This window comes from Poecilia latipinna, unplaced genomic scaffold (assembly GCF_001443285.1).
Source record: "Poecilia latipinna isolate Pla-1442-1.1 unplaced genomic scaffold, P_latipinna-1.0 Scaffold1619, whole genome shotgun sequence".
Taxonomy (NCBI): Eukaryota; Metazoa; Chordata; class Actinopteri; order Cyprinodontiformes; family Poeciliidae; genus Poecilia; species Poecilia latipinna.
The window spans coordinates 209,066-226,881 of NW_015114235.1; the positions used below are offsets into that span (position 1 = coordinate 209,066).

Below are 17,816 nucleotides of genomic sequence, written 5' to 3' on the forward strand. Positions count from 1 at the left end.
TTTTACTTAAGTACATTTTTTGAGTACTTTCTCCACCACTGGTCCCATCATCCCTTAAAATAGCAAATAGCTTATACTTAAACTGATCAAAGAAGAACAAGATTATTCTACATTGAACCGAGACTCTTCCTAGGTTTATAAAATCTTTATTAATGGGTGAATTTCTATGTTTTTGTTGCATTAGGACTTAAATAAAAACTGCAAAATTGACTAACTTGGGGTGATAACTTCAAATTTCTGTTTTATTTTTCAAAAATATCACTAAATTTGTGATGGTTTTACATTGATTTTTTTTTTCTGTTATTCTGATACAAATAATAACCCCCCTTTTCCTTGTGCTTGCTTTGCTTTTTCCGAACATAATCTCTATTGTAAATTGATACACCATTTTCCAGAGCAAAATCCATGTCACACAACCTATCACGTTTCCAGTCATTTCTATTTTGGCAGACCGAACTACTACAGCAGCAAGGACAAGTCCTGTGGCGTTTCACTGAGTTGTAATGCAGATGTTCTGTTTTGCTACAAATGCTCGCCCGTTGTTACCTTGACAGCAGTGGTGATGTCCAAATGAAGCTCATTTCGGAGAGGACAAACAGTCTTAAATGCCCTCATGTTTTGCATGTAGCCAATCCCCCTGGCATGCACAGACAGGAAAAACCAATTACATGACAAAATTGCTATTCAACTCATCACACAGTGACACATTGTTCTCAGAGTTTAGCAAGTATAATAGCTGCAATCTCACTAAATGAATTTCAGTCTAATTGTATGCAGGAGTCCAGGTTATTTATGCAGGAGGAGAAAGATACGTGTTGGGTGTGTATGAGAGTTTGTATGACTGGCAGTTTGTTTTTATGTAATAATGGGGTTCATTACCTGAGCAATCACTAACTTCTGTAAATATATCGACAAAATTACAATTTCCACATGAAAATGTTTGCATATATATATTTTTTCCTTCAGATTTAAATCATTCCAAATATCTGAGTAATAAATGTCTGTTTCTGGTTAGAGGATACTCAAAAACATTGCACTGCTTTGTATAGCATAAAGTTATTGTTTCTAAAGTTTCTGATCATCAAAACAGTTTCTTGTTTGAGATAAATGTTGTCATGGCGATCTGCTCAAGCTCACATGTTTCTAAGATACATCTACAAACAGCTACTGCACTTTCAACCTTTAAAAAGTCACGAGTGGCTTCAGATTTGCTTTGTATTGCAATGTAGGCATCAAGTGCGAGAGCATTTTTACAAGTTGTATGAAAGCTTAGCATGACATAAATGAAAAATAATATAGAGATAGATGAGAATATGTCAGAATACTGGCACACAAAATTCTGCCTTCTTTAGCATTTGTGCGACAATTTGTTGTTAGAAACAAATGATCGTTACTTTGTTTCGTATGGAAATGAGAAATGATCGAGATAATACCGTTGTAATATACGGTGATATTACTGCTGCCTGCACAGAGTGTGACTGACCGGCTTTCGTCTCTCTGTGTTCGTTGGAGTGAAAAAAGGTTCTTGGTATGGGAGCGCAGGCGAGAGCCTGATGTGATGGTGGTGTGACTTTACCTCAGCATGAGCTCGTAGCGTGTAATGGCAGCAGCGCTTGTGCAGGGGAAAACCTGACGCATGTTCTTCATCAGGCACAGGCAGTGCTCTGTGTACAGTCTGAAGCTGTCTGATAGCTGCCTCTCCTGGACACAGGAAGGGCCCTCAGTTATAGCTTCCAGTACACTGGCTGTGGGACATTTTTGGCTGAACCAAAAACCTTGATGAATGCCAGTGAAGAGCTGAGCTAATGAGGTGACTGTTTCTAGGCGATGGAAGTTTTTTTTTTTTTTTTTTTTTTTTCCCTATTGGGAAAGCCGATAATGCAGAACCTACCAGGTCTCCCCTCACGGTGGGAGGGTCCCACTCTGCATCGATGGTCCTCAGGAGGCGCAGCAGCAGGGAGTAGCACAGCCTCTGGTTCCGATGATGGTTGCTGTAGCACTGCCAGCGCCTGCGTAAAACAAAAGAAAATATGCACCTTGCAGGCAAATGCTTCAGGTCGCATACTCAATTTAATCAATGTAATTTTGTCATTAATACCTACACAATAGCCTGCTGCAGAGGTGAGAGATCAGTTTGCATAGCATGGTGAGTTAGCACAGTCCATGCTGGAGGAGAAACCTGTCCATTCCAGTTGTATGGCTCTCTCTGGGGTTTTAAAAGAGTGGCAATATAATTTTATTCACATATTATGCAAAGTAAGATGCTTTTCTTTTTTTTTTGTCAAACAGATGATGTTTGTGTGTGAGCTTTTACAAACATCTAAATACTAACAAAGGTCTAATACCAATGTAGAACAAAAAGCGTCGGTCACTTCAGAATAATTACCACACTTAAATCAGAACAAAGAGAAGCTGTTAGCTCCATGAAAGGTTGCAGCAAAATCATAACCAGTGCAACAGCTTTGTTCAGTCCAGCAAATTAAAGTTTAAAGGGAACCCATTGCGCATCCTTTTAAACAAGCTATGATAGATATATGGACTTTACAAAACATGTTCAATTTTATTGCACTAAATCATTAAAAAGCAATGTTTCATTCTTTCAAATTGACCTGTTTTAGGCAGCTGTCACTTTTATGCATATACGTTGTTGCTGGTCACACCCTCCCAACTCATCATTTGGACATACACGTCCAAATGCCTGCAAACAGATGTGTAATTGTACAACTGTACATCTTGGCCCCTGGATCAGACCCAGAAGCATAAGAAGATGAGCCGTCTACGGTTTCTGAATGGTAAGCCAACAACAAAACACTTGTCTTTTCCAGCAGCCATTGTAGAGCGCACACACAGCAATAAATTGATCAGCTCCATTGTAACAAATACTGATGATTGAGCAGAACTGATTAGGCAAGTTTCATCTCAATAAAGAGAACAGGTTGTTGTTTTACGAAGACCTGAGCATAAGAGACAAAGTCCATACTAATCCATAACCTTTAGATATTTTTCTTTCAAGCTGAAATACATATCTAACCAGAATAATTTTATCAGCCAAGATTGTGTGCACAAATAAGGACTTTATCTTCAGTTTAAAAAGCTCAGATGTAAGATGACTCATATGTAAAGTACAGATGTAAAAGATAAGCATATATAGTTTACAGAAAATAAAATAAAGGAGAAAAAGAACATGCACACCAAAAGCTTTTTATGTAAAGGCAAAGGAAAAATGAAAGCTAAGTTGTGGTAGTGCAATACTCTTCTTTTGTTTCACAGTAGAGTAGCTGATCGTGTTCATCAAAGACAACCTGGGGAAAGACATTGTGTCCATGGAGGCTGGTTTTGGAAAACAACACCAGCCTGAATGTAAAGGTAGAAACAGTTTTAATATTAATCTTGTAAAATGGACTCAATCATTTCTGAAGGTCTTTGGCTTAGTTTTCTTTCAAGTTTTTCGGTTGACTTCATCAACGCTTTAACAGGAATGTTTTCTGTTTTTTTATTTTTTTTTATTTGTGTAAGCACTTAACTCAGACCTATGAATGTATCAGACATAAAAAGGCTCCCACACATGAGGCAAAAGCCATTAAAAAGATAACTTGCAAAAAAATAAAAAAAAATAAAATAAAATCATTTGGGTCTTTTTCACACAGTCTTTCCTAATGATATCTACTTAGATGAGTGAGAAAGGCAACATAATTTTACACAAATTCTGTGTTGTCTCAGAAAGCTAGCAGAACCTGACACAAAGTAGACATCTAGCTTCGTAATGATCATCTCTCAGTTAACATTTTGCAGGGTTTTATGACACAAAGGCAAAATATGTTGTTTTGATGAGGAAAGATCAAAGTGAAAACAGGTGAAACAGCAGCCAAAAGCCATAGAAAACATTTAAAAGACCTTCAGAAACCTCAGCTGAGTTGGTCAAGACTAATTTAAAAGCGCATGACATAGTGTTCCTTCTTAGATTAAAATAATTATAAAATCTACACCTTTTCAGAATACTATACAGTTTCTGGTAAAGCACAGTGCATTACAGATTTGTCCTGTTGTTGCTTTTTTGTTGTGCTTCAATGTTAGAAATTATTAAACATATTTGAAAGTGAGCAAATATAATAAGAGTATATACAAAAAGCCATTTTTAAATAAATTATTATTTCAGTTAGTATGAAAAATATTCTACCTATAAAAGTGGCATGACCCGTGAGCCGCCACGCCACAGAATCTTGATCTAATTTAGGTCTGCACTTTGACTAGGCCATTCCAAAACCTTGTCTATTTTTTAGTCATTCAGAGGTGGAGCTTCTTGGTGTCCTTGCCTAGCATAAGTGTGCTTCAGTTCACAACCTGATGGTCAAACTGTTCTCTTCGAGATTTTCCAGCAGAAAGCAGAATTTAAGGTCCGATCAATCAGAGCGATCATCCAAGGTCACAAAGCACCAAAACAGCACCAGGCCTTTACGTAGCCTCTACTGTGGTTTAGAGCTGATAAGATGATATTTTTTATTTTATTTTAAATGCTACATTAGTTTCAAACATGATATAGCAGCTTTCCAGAAGTTAAACTATGTCTCTTAGTCCACAGAATATGTTCTAAAGGTCTTAAGGAAACTAAGGTTTTCTTAAAAGATGGTAAATCTCAGATGACTCATGAAAGGTGAACAAAGATTGAATTGGACAGTTTTTTTTTCTCAAAATAAATGATATCACAATCAAAAAAGTATTCAGTATTCTCTCGGTTACATTTTGTCTGAAATATTCAGTGTAACAACAACAACAACAACAAAAAAAAACATAAGAAATTCTCCAATGTCACAATTTTTTTCAGTACTGGGTGTATAACATATTTGAACAAATAATCTGCAGAAATCTTACCTTAACTTGAGCATGCTCGTACTCCACAATCTGACTCAGAAGTTTCTTGTGAATGGAGAAGTTTGTGTCCCTCTTTGATAAAGCCGTGTCTCTCTGTAGGTAAAACATGTATTAGAGGATGTACGAATAGACAGGCGCACATTTAATTGATGACGTCCTGCAGAAACCTGGCTAGTGAAGACTTTCAGAATGAGGTGACATTCCCCCTGAACTTTAGATGCACTTGACCGCGGCTCCAGCTTAAACCAGGTGTCATATCCGACAACAGGAATTTCCTGCAAGAAGTAGTCAGTTCACAGTTTGTTCCCAGTTTGATTTTGCATGTTTCGATGTTGTAGCTCTGCATGCTGACTGGACAGACATCGCCGCTCACATTCAAAGGAATGTTGATGCATCCGAGGAAGTCGTCAACGTTCTCCTCAGACCCCGATGACGATGAGCCGTTGGAACGCACCGACTTTGCTATTTGCTTAAAATACCTGGAAAGAAAAAAAATAATAATAAAATCGTAATCTCCAGTTTTATTACTTGAAATTAAAATCTTGCCATTTTCACCATGAGCAAATGATTCTCTGGTCCCTTGGTTGTGATTGACATTCGGAGGTTTTCATTAGACATGTCTGCTATTTATCAGGCTCTGCTGTCTGTGTGCACAGCTTTATGGGCGGCTGGCTTTTCTGTGAGCGCCTTTCAAAGGATAAAAATCAAACGATTCAGTGGAATCAACAAGCAGGACGTAGTTAGTTTTTTTTTTTTTTTTTAAGCAAATGGATGCAAAGGCCTCTTCATTCAATAACTGCCACTTCATGCTTTTTTCACATGAAAGTGACCGTTTCATTGAAGGGTTTAATTTATCTTCTGTTTACTGCCACAACACTGACTGGGTGAATTCACTGTTCAACCAATTATACATAAGGTTTTGCACAGGATCAGAACCTGTTGCATCTTTACACATCAAAACAACCAGTAAACAGAAATAGTCACAAAGAAAAAGGTCTTCTAGATATTTCCTGCCTACTGGTAGATTCAATGAACAAATTTTAATATGAGACTTGAGTAAAAAAAAAAAAAAAAACTCTATCCAGGGCTATCTGGCCATATGTGATAAAGTAAATGTTAAATCATGAGTTGACTTTGATTAGTCACATTGTCAAATAAAAACAGTAAAACAGAATATTGTTTAAAATATGAAAAATGGCTTTTTCATGTAAATCTTTAGGATGCCAAATAGTTTTTTTTTTTTTTTTTTACAGTATTGTAAACTGATGTATTTTTCACCTGCCCATTCCTCGAAGCCCACTGACTTCATTGAGCTTTTTGCAGGCCTCTGCAACAGATACATCATCATCATGATCCCTGCAGAAAAATAAATTATTCACAGGTTAGCATAAGGTCAAGTTTCTTCTACTTTACTGTTTCAGTTTGAATAACCATGAGGAGAACTGAGAAGTAATTGACGCATCGAATAGAATGAATTTCAGCGACTTGGAACAAGTTTCACATAGGAAATGTATACATTCTCCAAAACTGCCAAAATAAAATTTTAATGGAAAAACGCTACAAATGAGAAATGCATGACCGTTCCCTAAACAAATAAAAAACAATTACCAAAAAAAAAAAAAAAAAACATACGTATTTGTAAAGTGTTATCTAAATGTCTCTCCTAGAGTAGCGATGAATAATTGAAATATTTAACTGCACAAATTCTAATGGTCTCTACAATGACCACAACTTTGTTGACATCCTTTCTTAACCAAACAAGTGTTTCAGGATTCCAGGATAAAGTAATTCATTGCACGACTTTCTCTTATGATAAGGAACCTGTCTTGTCCACATGCTTTTCGTGGATTTACAATCAAGTTCCCCTGAGAGGACATTGTCCACGTATGTAACAGGTACAAGGAGTGCCAGGATAGCTTTTTGCAGGCTTGCCCAGTCCCTGTAGGACCAAAGGAAGCAAAGTGTTCACATTCTTGGCGCAAAATGTGAGAAGTGGCTCGGTTCGCTAAGCCTTATTCTGGTTTTTAGTTGGAAAAAAGGGTATGTGCACTTCATGCAAAAGGAATGGAATAATCTTGTTTGCATTGATGAAGCTGGTTAAGTAAGCATGATTGATAGTATAATCAGATTACGTAAGGCAGGATGGAAACTTGGAGTTAAAGTTGGTTTTAAAGCATAGAGTTGCTCAATGAAGCATTTGTTATTATTAGTTCCTTTTACTTGAAGTGTAAAGACCACTATGATATCGTTAAAAACGTAAATAAAATACTCCAAGTTAACACGCAGTTGAGACTCATGGTGTGTAAATGCATAGATACCATCATAACTCCGCAAAACTTCAAACTAACCCTTGAAGCTAAGTTTCACAGAAACAACTCCACATCGCCCTCTTCGGGTCAGGCAGGAAACTGGCTACATAAGTGTGTCAGTCTAGTGTTTTTGCTGACTCCATAAGGCATGTAGGGGCAGATCCTCTCGGCTTTAACATCCCCAGTTCAGAAGATGTGTGTGAAAACTGCTTAAAAACAGTTCAGCATGCCTAAAGGCAGTCTGTTGAACTGTCCCAGACTCTTACACCTATAGGATAGTGATAAAGTTCAGCTAAAAACGAAGCGATAATGTTATTTATTTTCTCAATTTTTAAATGAAGACAGAACTTCATTTCAAACAAAGCAAATCAAATCTCCTTTGACATCCCTTATAAACTATAAAGTATTTTTCTGCAGCTCAATTAAAAAAAAAATAATAGGAAAAGCTGATATGCAAAGAATTACAATGTAGCAGATTTGCTTGTGTTCTCAACTTACCATATGTCCAGATGCAAGAGGTCATTGTGAACATCGTCTATTTCACTAAAAACAGATGAAAAAAAAAACAGAAAAAAACTCATTGGCTTTTGATCCTCTTTGTGACTAAGGTTGACATTAAACACCTCGGTTCTGCTCTCACAGCAGTGAATATGTGGTGAGCTGGTCACACAGCTAACAACTTGCGGCGTTAGTGTGAAACAAATGAAACCGTGATTTCGGCATGTGACACAGTAATCATCATGGACAGTACGTTTCAGAAAGCTTAAAGGTTGTTCTTGTACTCACAACACAAAGTGTTGATCCCACACTGGGTTTAGAGTCTCTGGCTTGACTTCGGTCACCTGAATGCATCTGGCAGGTAAGACTTCTTTGGTGCTAGAGCGTTTCTCCAGCTTTTCCCTCCTCTTTCTGAAGCTGAACTTTCTCTCCTTCTTCTCCTCAGTTTCTCGGGGGCTCTGACCCACCAGGATTCCCAGCATGCAGTAGGGGTCACTGTACCCTGTCATAGAGAAGGGAATAAACAATGTTTTTTTTTTTTTTTTTTTTTACATCCATCAGCACTTAGATAAATCGGCAACGGAAAATAATTCTTACAGTCCTGCAGTGAATCATTGTTAACGGTCAAAATGACTCAAAAGCCTTTTAAGAAATGCTTATGAGTGAGTGGGGTGGGGGGGCGGTTAATCCAAAGAAGTCAAATAAAAAAGCATTTCGGTCGCATTTTACTGCAGGACAAAGCATATTTCATGAAACACATTGTTTCCCATTAGAAAATACTTAGCTCATGCTTGAATGTTTTTACCATTTGCATCCTTGGCCATCAGGTTCTTTGCTTTCATAACAGAGACTCTCAAGGAAAAACTGGCTCGCTGTAAGAAAGGAACATTTGTTACTGGAGAAACCCGCACCAATAGGCAACTTTCATGTTGAGAATGAAAGGTGGTGATGAGAATATCAGTATGTGCTGCAAAATAAGCGTGTATTTAGTCAAATTCTTGCAAGACTGAACAGATTCAAAACAGAGATAAGGCTTCGGTTTAGCAAGGAGTGGTATTTGGAAAAGCTTGACTTAACAGCAAGCTTTGTTCAACTTAGAAAATTTAACCTCATCCGGGTTTTAATTTCTACCCAGATTAACAAGGGCGTCAGTGCTTTACTGCTGCAGACTTAAAAAATATATGTATGTGTGTAAAAAGACTTCTCACTATTAAAATGCGATATTTCATCTCAAATTGCAATCTGTCTTGCAAAGTGCTGCCTAGTTGCTTTTTTTATGTGAGATCGTCTGGCTAAAAACCTCTACGGGCGTGTTTTGCCTAAGAGACCTGCTGCGTTTTTCGCTCCATAACTTATTTAGCTGGAACCTTGTAATTCACCCCCCGTCTCTTTCTTCCTTTTGTTTGCTTGCACTGTGGGGTCCAAAAAGAGTCATTCATGCAAAACACATCCACAGACACAAAGCAGCAACTGCTCCTATTGGAGGAGTGTTGTCTTGTTTTGCAGCCGAGTGAAGGAGAGAGTCTCTTTTCTCAGAAATGAAAAGCCACAATCTTCAGCGTTAGCATGTAACCAGTGATTCTGCCACAGGGATATTTAAACAGTAAGACCAAAATTATTCGATTTTTGATTTAAATTGGAGATGATTTTCAATCAACCAAGAAGTGTTTCTGATAGTAAATGAGGTAGGAGTTATATAAAACTATTTACAGGGAAAAAACATGTTTTAATTAGAACATGATAAAATGGAAAATTACTTATATATTTCTTAATAACCAATGAAAAAAATATTTTTGACATTTTTGAGCAACTAAGCCATGTCCTGACCAGCCTTTTGCATGTTTCCACTCGTATTTTTATTTATTTATTTTTTGTTGATGAGCTAAAAGTCTTGAAAACAACTAGGTATTAACCACACATGTAGAAGAGTTGGTTTCCTAACAGCCCAGGAAACATTTTAAATATTCTTAAGAAAAAGCATCAGTGTAATTTTTTATTTTTTAGTTTACCCAAAAGGTATTGTTAAAATCCTGTCATGCATCATCATTGTGTCATTACAGTGTTGGCACAACTGTGCTGGTATTGTCATTTTCAGATGGCGACAGAGTAAAATGCCTCACCTTTGATTCTTGAACTTTTTGAAGAATGATCTCATGTTCCTCATCACCCATGTCAAACACCTTGGAAAAGACGGCGATATAATTGTCATTATGTCGTTACATGTAGTGGTACTGTTTGCTAATTCTGCTTCTGCTTTTGCAAAAAAAAAGAAATTACTGAACATTACTGTGGTTTTAAGCTCTTTCTTGTTTCTTTAGTACCTGAACTGTCGGGAAACCCTTTGAAATAAAGACTCCCATTTCAGACAACCAAAGGGCTACAATCCTTAGTGCGGCATAATCACAGCTGAATATCAGTGCAAAGTGTAACTGGGCTTTGATGTTTAATCAGTTTTGAGCCAAGAGCATCTGCTTGAATTCTTACAGCCTCCTCACAACAAATAACACTTTCTGGGAGGCCACCATCAGTGTTACTGAGAAATTTAATGAAGCTCCAGGAATACAGTCTGTTCTATGGTTGTGCTTGTGATTATTACATGACACTCAGACAGACAGAAAGGCAGACACACATACAGATACCTTCAGCAGGTAAGCAAACAGCTCGTCGTCACTTTTCACATGTTCTGGAGCAGGCACACCAACCCTGTTGACCACCGTGTACACAGCTTCCTCATAAAGCAGATCCAGCTACATGAAAACACACTCCACTCAATAACTTCCTTTCAGGGATAAACGCACGAGTTCTTTTCCCTACGTGATATCTGCTCTGCTGCACATCACAAGCAGGGATAAAAGCCGTGTTTCTTTCCCCTCTTTTCGTCTTTTAAAACATAACTCCTGCTGAAACACAATGGAAATAGCAAAAAAAATAAAAAATAAAAAACAAGCCGACACACCTCTGTCCTGCTGACTCTTTCGGATATAAAGGCCTGGTCCACATGCTCTTGTGGTGGCGGCATTGTGCACGGCCCTCTTTGGCACTGCAAGGAGACAAATTCAGTTTAGGCTCTGATAAAAAAATAAAAAAAAAAGGTTCTGCTGGTCATCAGAGAGGAGACGCTGAGATCGCAGTCAGATATCGGAAAGTATCACTTAAGCCAAGTGAAAATACTTCACAAAGGTTGCTCTGCAAACACAATGAAGCAATCAGAAAGGGCTAAGGAGCTGCAAATGTCATCAGCATGGACCTCAGAACTGTATGGAAAATTACCTGCTGTATTCACAATTAATAAGAGCTTGGCTGGTATCTATACAAGGTCACATTATTCTTATTTATATATTTACGTTAATGCTAAAATCGCTACAAGCTTTTAGGGTTATAGTGCATACAGTTGAGATTTATTTACATCTTACATAATACATGAGTGAGGGGGGAAAAAAATCGCAATTTTGTAAAATAATGCTTATCTTTAAAACAGCACAAACTATTAATAAATGTTAAAAACTGAAGAAAGAAATCCCACTAAATTTCGATGTCACAACTGCAAATAGACACTCAATCTCTTCTAATTTGTCAATTTTTAAAGCAGCGTGGATGTGATTCACGTCTTGACCAACGTCGACGGTTTCCGTTTCTGTCATTTTACCGTGTTTAACATGCAGTAATTTGGGTGTGAAGTCATGAGTTGCTCTCATCAGTCATGGCTGGCTCTGCCAGTAAAGTCTGAACATATCAGTCGACAGCAGCTTGCAACAGCTGAGCACCCAGTCTTCTGAGCACCCTGTTTAACCCAGTCCTTCTGTCTGTGGACGTCATAGTGGTCATGATGGTGGGCTGAAAGACAGCTCTGTGCCCTGCTGGCTACGCAAACTGTTCACGTTTCGAGTGTGTAACAGATGGAAAGGTGGAAGTTGGGTTGGGGTTACCTCAGCCTGGGCTGCCCGCGTCATGTTCTCCTGTTTCTGCAGGATGGCATTCATACGCTCAAAGAACTCCGCACTTTCACCTGAAATCCTGCCAAGAAAGTGGAGCAAAATGAGAAACTGTTCTTATTTCTACAACTAGGACGAACTACACAGGTTGACCTAAATGGGCCACATCGCCTGATTTGCTAGGCACATGAATATTTATGAGTATTAGGCGAACACACATCCGTGTTCGGTGACATTGGTGAGATCAAGCAGCGTCTTGTTAACACACATTTTGAACAGGGTTTTGTCAATACATGATATTTTTTGATCTGGTTCTATGTGCTACATGTGCGACTTCCTCTCCTGCAGTTCTGTGTGTCATCAGATGTGTAAACACCTTCTCTTGTCTGGCATTAGAAGGCTTTCAGTTGCACTCTGCACAAAGCATGTTAATCAAATTTTATATGTCGGGTTGTGCCCAATATGCAAATGATGCTTTTCTGTTTCCTCCAGGTGGGAATGAATCCCAAAACTCCTGCTAGTCACAGTTGTCATGGTGATGAGGGCATGTTCAGAAAAAAGGGTAGCTGGCTGAACACCTTGGGAATCCCCAATAAATCCACCCTCTCCCCGACCTCTTCCCCCCTCCCAAATCTCTCAAGGGGTACCTTCCTTTCAGGCTGTTATGGAAATAACAGACAACTGCCCTGATGTGAGCTGCAGCAGAACCGGCACAATCACTTGGGCTGTGTTTTTTTTTTCCCCCCAACGCCTCATCCTGACTATCCCCTCCCACTGTGATTCTGTCTTCTTCCTCATCTATCAGGCAACACTGTGCAGAAGAGCCCCTACTCCCTTCTTTATTAGCGTCATCACTTCGCAGCAGGCATATGGCAGCCCATCCCAGCACCCACTGACTTTCAGCATGGTGGGAGAGCGGATGGTAAACTCGCGAGGGTGTTTATGGAGACTAATAGAAGGCATGCTGGGAGAACTGGGAGGATTTTCACTGATGTCAGGCCAAATACACAGTGAAATGTGTGATGTTTATTAGACAAAGTGACAGATTAATTCTAATTTCCTAATCTATTAAAGCTAATGGGATTATAGCTCACAGTTGTTATAGTATGAAACAATTAGTGGGTTTCCAACAAATTGGCTATTTACTAGAATTGGTTTATTTTTGTCCTGATCAGCTCTGATGAGTGACCGAAAAAAAAGAAGGATTTTCTCAATCAGTAAACGCTGTAATAAACACTATTAGGTCACTCTGTGTGCAACAGTCAAGGATGTGAAATGTATTAATGAGTGTAAAAGACTCAAAGGTAGCTGTGAGATGTTTAAAACAAAGTCAGACGAAGTTCAGAGAAGCAAGAGGCTATTTAAAAGGAGTCAACAAAAAACAAGAGTTTCAGTAGATAAGGAAGGCTAAATGGAAAACAGCAGAGTTATTCTGTTTTACCCTTTTGAGCTTCCAACCTCTGTCTACTTTAGAGCATGCTAAATTTGAAGATACTGGCAGGATACTGCAATACAATGGACCCCTCAAATTCACAGATCGCTTAAAGCAGTTTCACAGATTCTTATGTAGAACATAAATCCAAATTATTCATAGACAATTTGTTAATGTTTTTGTAGATTTTTGAAATATCTGAAAGAAAATGGGAAGTTGAAGTACCTCACACTGCTGAACGGTGAGCACAAAGCAACCAATCCTGGAGCGCTGATTGGCAGCAGAGGGCAGGAATTCTGCAGATATTAGCTTCTGCAGTAGTGCTAAGATGGCTTAATGCATATTGAGGTACATTTGGCAGTTGAGTCAATGACTCAACATAATCTGCCACGTTTCCTTAGATAGAAATGTTTTAAGCTAATTTGAATAAGGAATTGAGCTTCATGTTGGATAACTAGGAGTAATTGGAATGTATGCTATCTAGTAAGTAACTTGAAAACGTGACTAAGGTGAGTGAATGATCTTGTGATTTGGCAGAATATAAGTTAAACCACTGATGGTGTGGTTCACAGTCCAGTCTGAGATATGGTCATGAGTTTATTGGCATATAAAACTGACTAAAATTATGGTTGTAAGAAGTTGTGCTTAAAAGCTGTTTACTTGAATCTGGAAAAGCCAGGATGCATGTAGCTACCAGTTCTGAGTAAAGTAGCGAACGCATTTAATTAAGAAAGCTTAGACGAAATTACAAGTTCTCCATGATGACATAGCTGAGGAGTGAGGTTATCGGTTATCTACCAACATTTTGTAAGTTGTAGAAGACTCTCTCAGAGAAAAATAGATAAATAGGTTTTTGCAGCTGTGGCTTTAGCTAAGAGGTTTAGGATTTCTAAGAAGAGAGAACTATGAAGAACAAATGTAAGTTAATACAGAGAGATTACAACATGGAAAAGTTGCATGCACACTTATTGCTCATTATAAAGTTGCTTCCTGGGTGTTTACAGTTTTAATTTACACATAAAATCAAGACCTTTGAGCCACTTGGGTTTTTTTCTACAACTGTGTTCATTTGCCTCAGGTACTGTTGTTGTCTCGTCTTCTGGCGGTCAACCTGAAGATTATTGTCTCTTTTTGACCGGGTGACAATACATTACAGGTAGGAAATGAAACCCTACTGATTCAAATTACACACAGATTATATTGATTCGACATTTACACATATATAAAAGCACAGTTCAAATGCATTGCTCAATCTGTCTTTCTCTCTTTGTCTCTCTCTCTGTCTCTCTCTCTCACACAGACACAGACACACAAACACACCAGCATAACCAGAATAACAGTGATTTGATGTTGCTAGGAAACAAGTCTTTAAAAAAAAGGAAAAAAAGAAAAAAAAAATGTTCTAATTTATTTTTAAAATTCATCCAGATGCTTCAATCATGTTTTCCTCTGAAGAGAGCGAATCAGAGGCACAGCAAAAATTGAAAATATGAATCCCATGTAAGTCTTCTATTTAGGAAAATTGTTGTAAGCACCTCTAAATGGGTGTATGAAGGGGACAGCATGCGCTCTCTGCAAACTTAAACATACTATGGCCGTGCATAAATAATAATTAGTCTTGTACCCATCACTGTTACCCCAAGCATGACAAAGAATGTGACATCCAGTTGGATTGGAACAAAATAAGATCCTTTTCTCTTTTTTTTAAATTGGCTTCATCATGGTTGCCACACAACAATAAAAGCCTGCAACTCGCATCGTAAACAATATCTCTATAAGAAGGATCAACCTCAGTGATACAAAGACTGTTTGTTTTACTGTAATTATGTCTCTGATTAAGAAACAAAACATTACAGGTGGAGAAGCTTCAGAGCGGAAAACCCAGAACAACCACAAAAGCTCTAATTACATCTCTTCGTTCAGTAACTTGACAATTATATTTTGGTCCCAAAATAATAATAATAATTAAAAAAAGTTGGAGCTTCTTGAGAAGCACTGTGGTATTTTTGTATTGTGAGATCTCCTGTGAGATCTTGTAATACCTCTACTGCTCAGAAATCACTGTGATTCCACAAATGAGGAAGCCTTGTAGTTAAATTTGCGAATGAATACTCAGCAGTGGGATTCATTCGGACCTGTCCAAGGTGTACCCCGCCTCTCGCCCGGAACGTTAGCTGGAGATAGGCACCAGCACCCCTCCCAAGCCCACTAAGGGACAAGGGTGTAAAGAAAATGGATGGATGGATGGATGGATGGATGGATGGATGGATGGATGGATGGATGGATGGATGGATGGATGGATGGATGGATGGATGGATGGATGGATGGGATTCATTCAAAGTAGTGTTTGAAAAACACCACATGAACGATGAGACAGGCTCAACGAAGACCTGAATGTCCAGACGACTCACAGCATCTCCTTCAAAATGCTACTATTGGGAAAATGGTACTGCAACACCAAATGCTGTAAAGGAGAGATGCAGTTTTCTACTGTACAGTGGGAAATAGCTTTACTTTCAATTAATGCCTTCAAGGTTGCTTAGCCACAAAGTTAATCTAAGAATGTAAATTTTGTCCTTTGCTTAGGCACAACACAAAGACAGTTTTTGAAAAACTACACTGAATCACAATAGAAAAAAACATCATAATATTTTGTCTGAAACACAAAACTCCACCAGAGGACACAGCTTTCCAAATCATCGAGAATTCATCATCAAACCCCGCTCTGGGACCAGAGATTTCAAAATTAAATGCAGAATTCAGTTTCATTTGGAAAGAGCAAATTGCAACACTAGAAAAAAGGTCAAGTTTTTCCTCAACTCTTGCCAAGGCAAAACTTACCCTGATGTTACCTCTGGTTCAGGAGGGCCACAATAGTTGAAATTTGTGCTTTGGATATGTGTCTGTCCATTAGCATTTTTTGTGGCCTACCCCCATCGTGGAGGATGTCAGTGATTTTACTGGGCAATTGTCTTCCATGTGGTTGTGAAGGCAATAACATAAAATTCAGTTTCCATTAGCTGCTATGAAATATGTAAGTTTTACTTTTTGACTTAAATTTCTAAGACAGCTTTTGTTTTCTTTTTAAATCTCTAGTTTAATGAGGAATAATAATTTATAATTGAGCTTTTGAGTAAAACTATGTAAACTATGTGACATATTCAGGATTTCTAGTTAACAACATTCTAATTCATTGGAGTTTTTCTCAGATATTAAAATGTAGTAAGCTTCAGTACAGAGACAACAAGGAGTCAAAGCTATTAAAGACATTGCCACAAGTTTCAGATTTAAAACGAAAGAAAATTAAGTGTGAATGAAATATCACATTTGCCACTGCTGAAAGCAATAAGAGGGAAGACTAAACATGTAAATAACCAGCAGAAATATACAATCAAACATAAATCCTGTGGGATTTTCTTCACAGTCTGACCAGCTCACATCTGAGTTATGTTTTTTTTTTTTTTTTTTTTTGTTTTTTTTTTATATTTCCAGAGATTTAACAATCAGTTCTCATAGAGGTAATAATGCGCTCAACTGAATTAAATGTTTACGTCCTCTGTCTGCCAGTCACTGTCTACTCAGAGAGCCTCAGCTCTGACGACTGGGTCAACAGCTGCAAACGAAGCAGTCCAAATCTACCCGGCCTCATTTGCAAATTCTCAATTAGAGTGAGAGTGCAGGCAGGTCAGCAGCAGTCTGAATGGATAACAAAGATCAACAGCCTGGATCTAATGATGAGCGCTCAGGCTGAGGCTCAGTGGGAAGGCTGCAGCTCCAGGAAACTGGTACGGAAAATGAGAAGAAGGTGAGACATAGTCTGTCAGTTCCGATCAGCCGCTAATGAAGAGCTCCCGACCATGTTTGAGCGGCATTAAAACAGAATAAACAAAACAAAAACGACACGGGCTTAAATAAAAAGAAAATAAATCAATCCATGTATTATCGTTTACGCCTAGCTTTAACCATCCAAATCCCAAATGTAACTCTATGCAACACATACCTGCGGTAAACTTCCCTGGTAAAAAATAGATGGAGTTGTCTTTATAAGTAAAGGTTCACGTTGTGACAGCAGCCTGTATTTGGGTTGCCATATAAACCTCAGGTTCGCACTATCACTTTTGGGTTGAGATGAAGCTCAGAATGAGACTGAAAAATATCAGATGACTCTTTTCACCTGAGAGACTTCATTAGTTATCATATCAAACCGCATAGTGAGAACTGCGCTGCAAGCCCCTCCACTGGCCAAAAGGAAAGCAAACAGAGAGGCAAAAATATGAGAAATGATAGAATAAATGTAGACACTGAGGTTGATGTTCAATCAAGATACAAAATGCCGGCAAATCAATTGTGAAGCATAGCTCTTTGGCAACTATTTAGGCATAATTTTGCTGCGAGGTTTTTACAGCATCGCTAATCATCTGTGGTCAAAATACGAAGGCACTACAAATATTAGGATCAAAACACAAACTTCTCTTTTGGTTTGATCAGATCAGAGAACTTTCTTTGTCCTGGTCTTATAATTTCTAAGATGTGTTTTGGCTAAATTCTAGCAGCCTATGTCTGTTCAGCCACTCTGCCATACACAGCTTATTTGTGAAGTGCATGCCCATTGGGTCCTTGGTCAGCTTTCTGACATTCCTCCCTGATTACTACCCTTGTCATTTGATTAAAAGCAATTTCAATCTCAGCATTGAAATTAAGCAAATTTGTTTTTGTGAAATATTAACTTTTAAGCAAGTGTATACTTTGTAACCAGGCACCAGTCATTGCTTAATC

At 38.2% G+C, this 17,816-nt stretch overlaps 1 protein-coding gene across 1 annotated transcript in view; it reads right to left on the reverse strand.

The window, feature by feature from the left end:
- Positions 1–17,816, reverse strand: part of baiap3 (BAI1 associated protein 3) — a 51,446-nt gene that overhangs the window by 20,122 nt on the left and 13,508 nt on the right. Inside the window, exons 3-17 of the mRNA XM_015059303.1 lie at positions 11,603–11,690; positions 10,633–10,716; positions 10,316–10,423; positions 9,797–9,856; positions 8,482–8,548; positions 7,965–8,178; positions 7,677–7,721; positions 6,148–6,225; positions 5,243–5,348; positions 5,037–5,144; positions 4,870–4,962; positions 2,103–2,206; positions 1,892–2,009; positions 1,577–1,701; positions 547–637 (exon numbers count right to left, since the gene is read on the reverse strand). Of these exons, the coding sequence (XP_014914789.1) occupies positions 547–637; positions 1,577–1,701; positions 1,892–2,009; positions 2,103–2,206; positions 4,870–4,962; positions 5,037–5,144; positions 5,243–5,348; positions 6,148–6,225; positions 7,677–7,721; positions 7,965–8,178; positions 8,482–8,548; positions 9,797–9,856; positions 10,316–10,423; positions 10,633–10,716; positions 11,603–11,690 (1,489 nt within the window). The remainder of the gene's footprint in view (positions 1–546; positions 638–1,576; positions 1,702–1,891; positions 2,010–2,102; positions 2,207–4,869; positions 4,963–5,036; positions 5,145–5,242; positions 5,349–6,147; positions 6,226–7,676; positions 7,722–7,964; positions 8,179–8,481; positions 8,549–9,796; positions 9,857–10,315; positions 10,424–10,632; positions 10,717–11,602; positions 11,691–17,816) is intronic.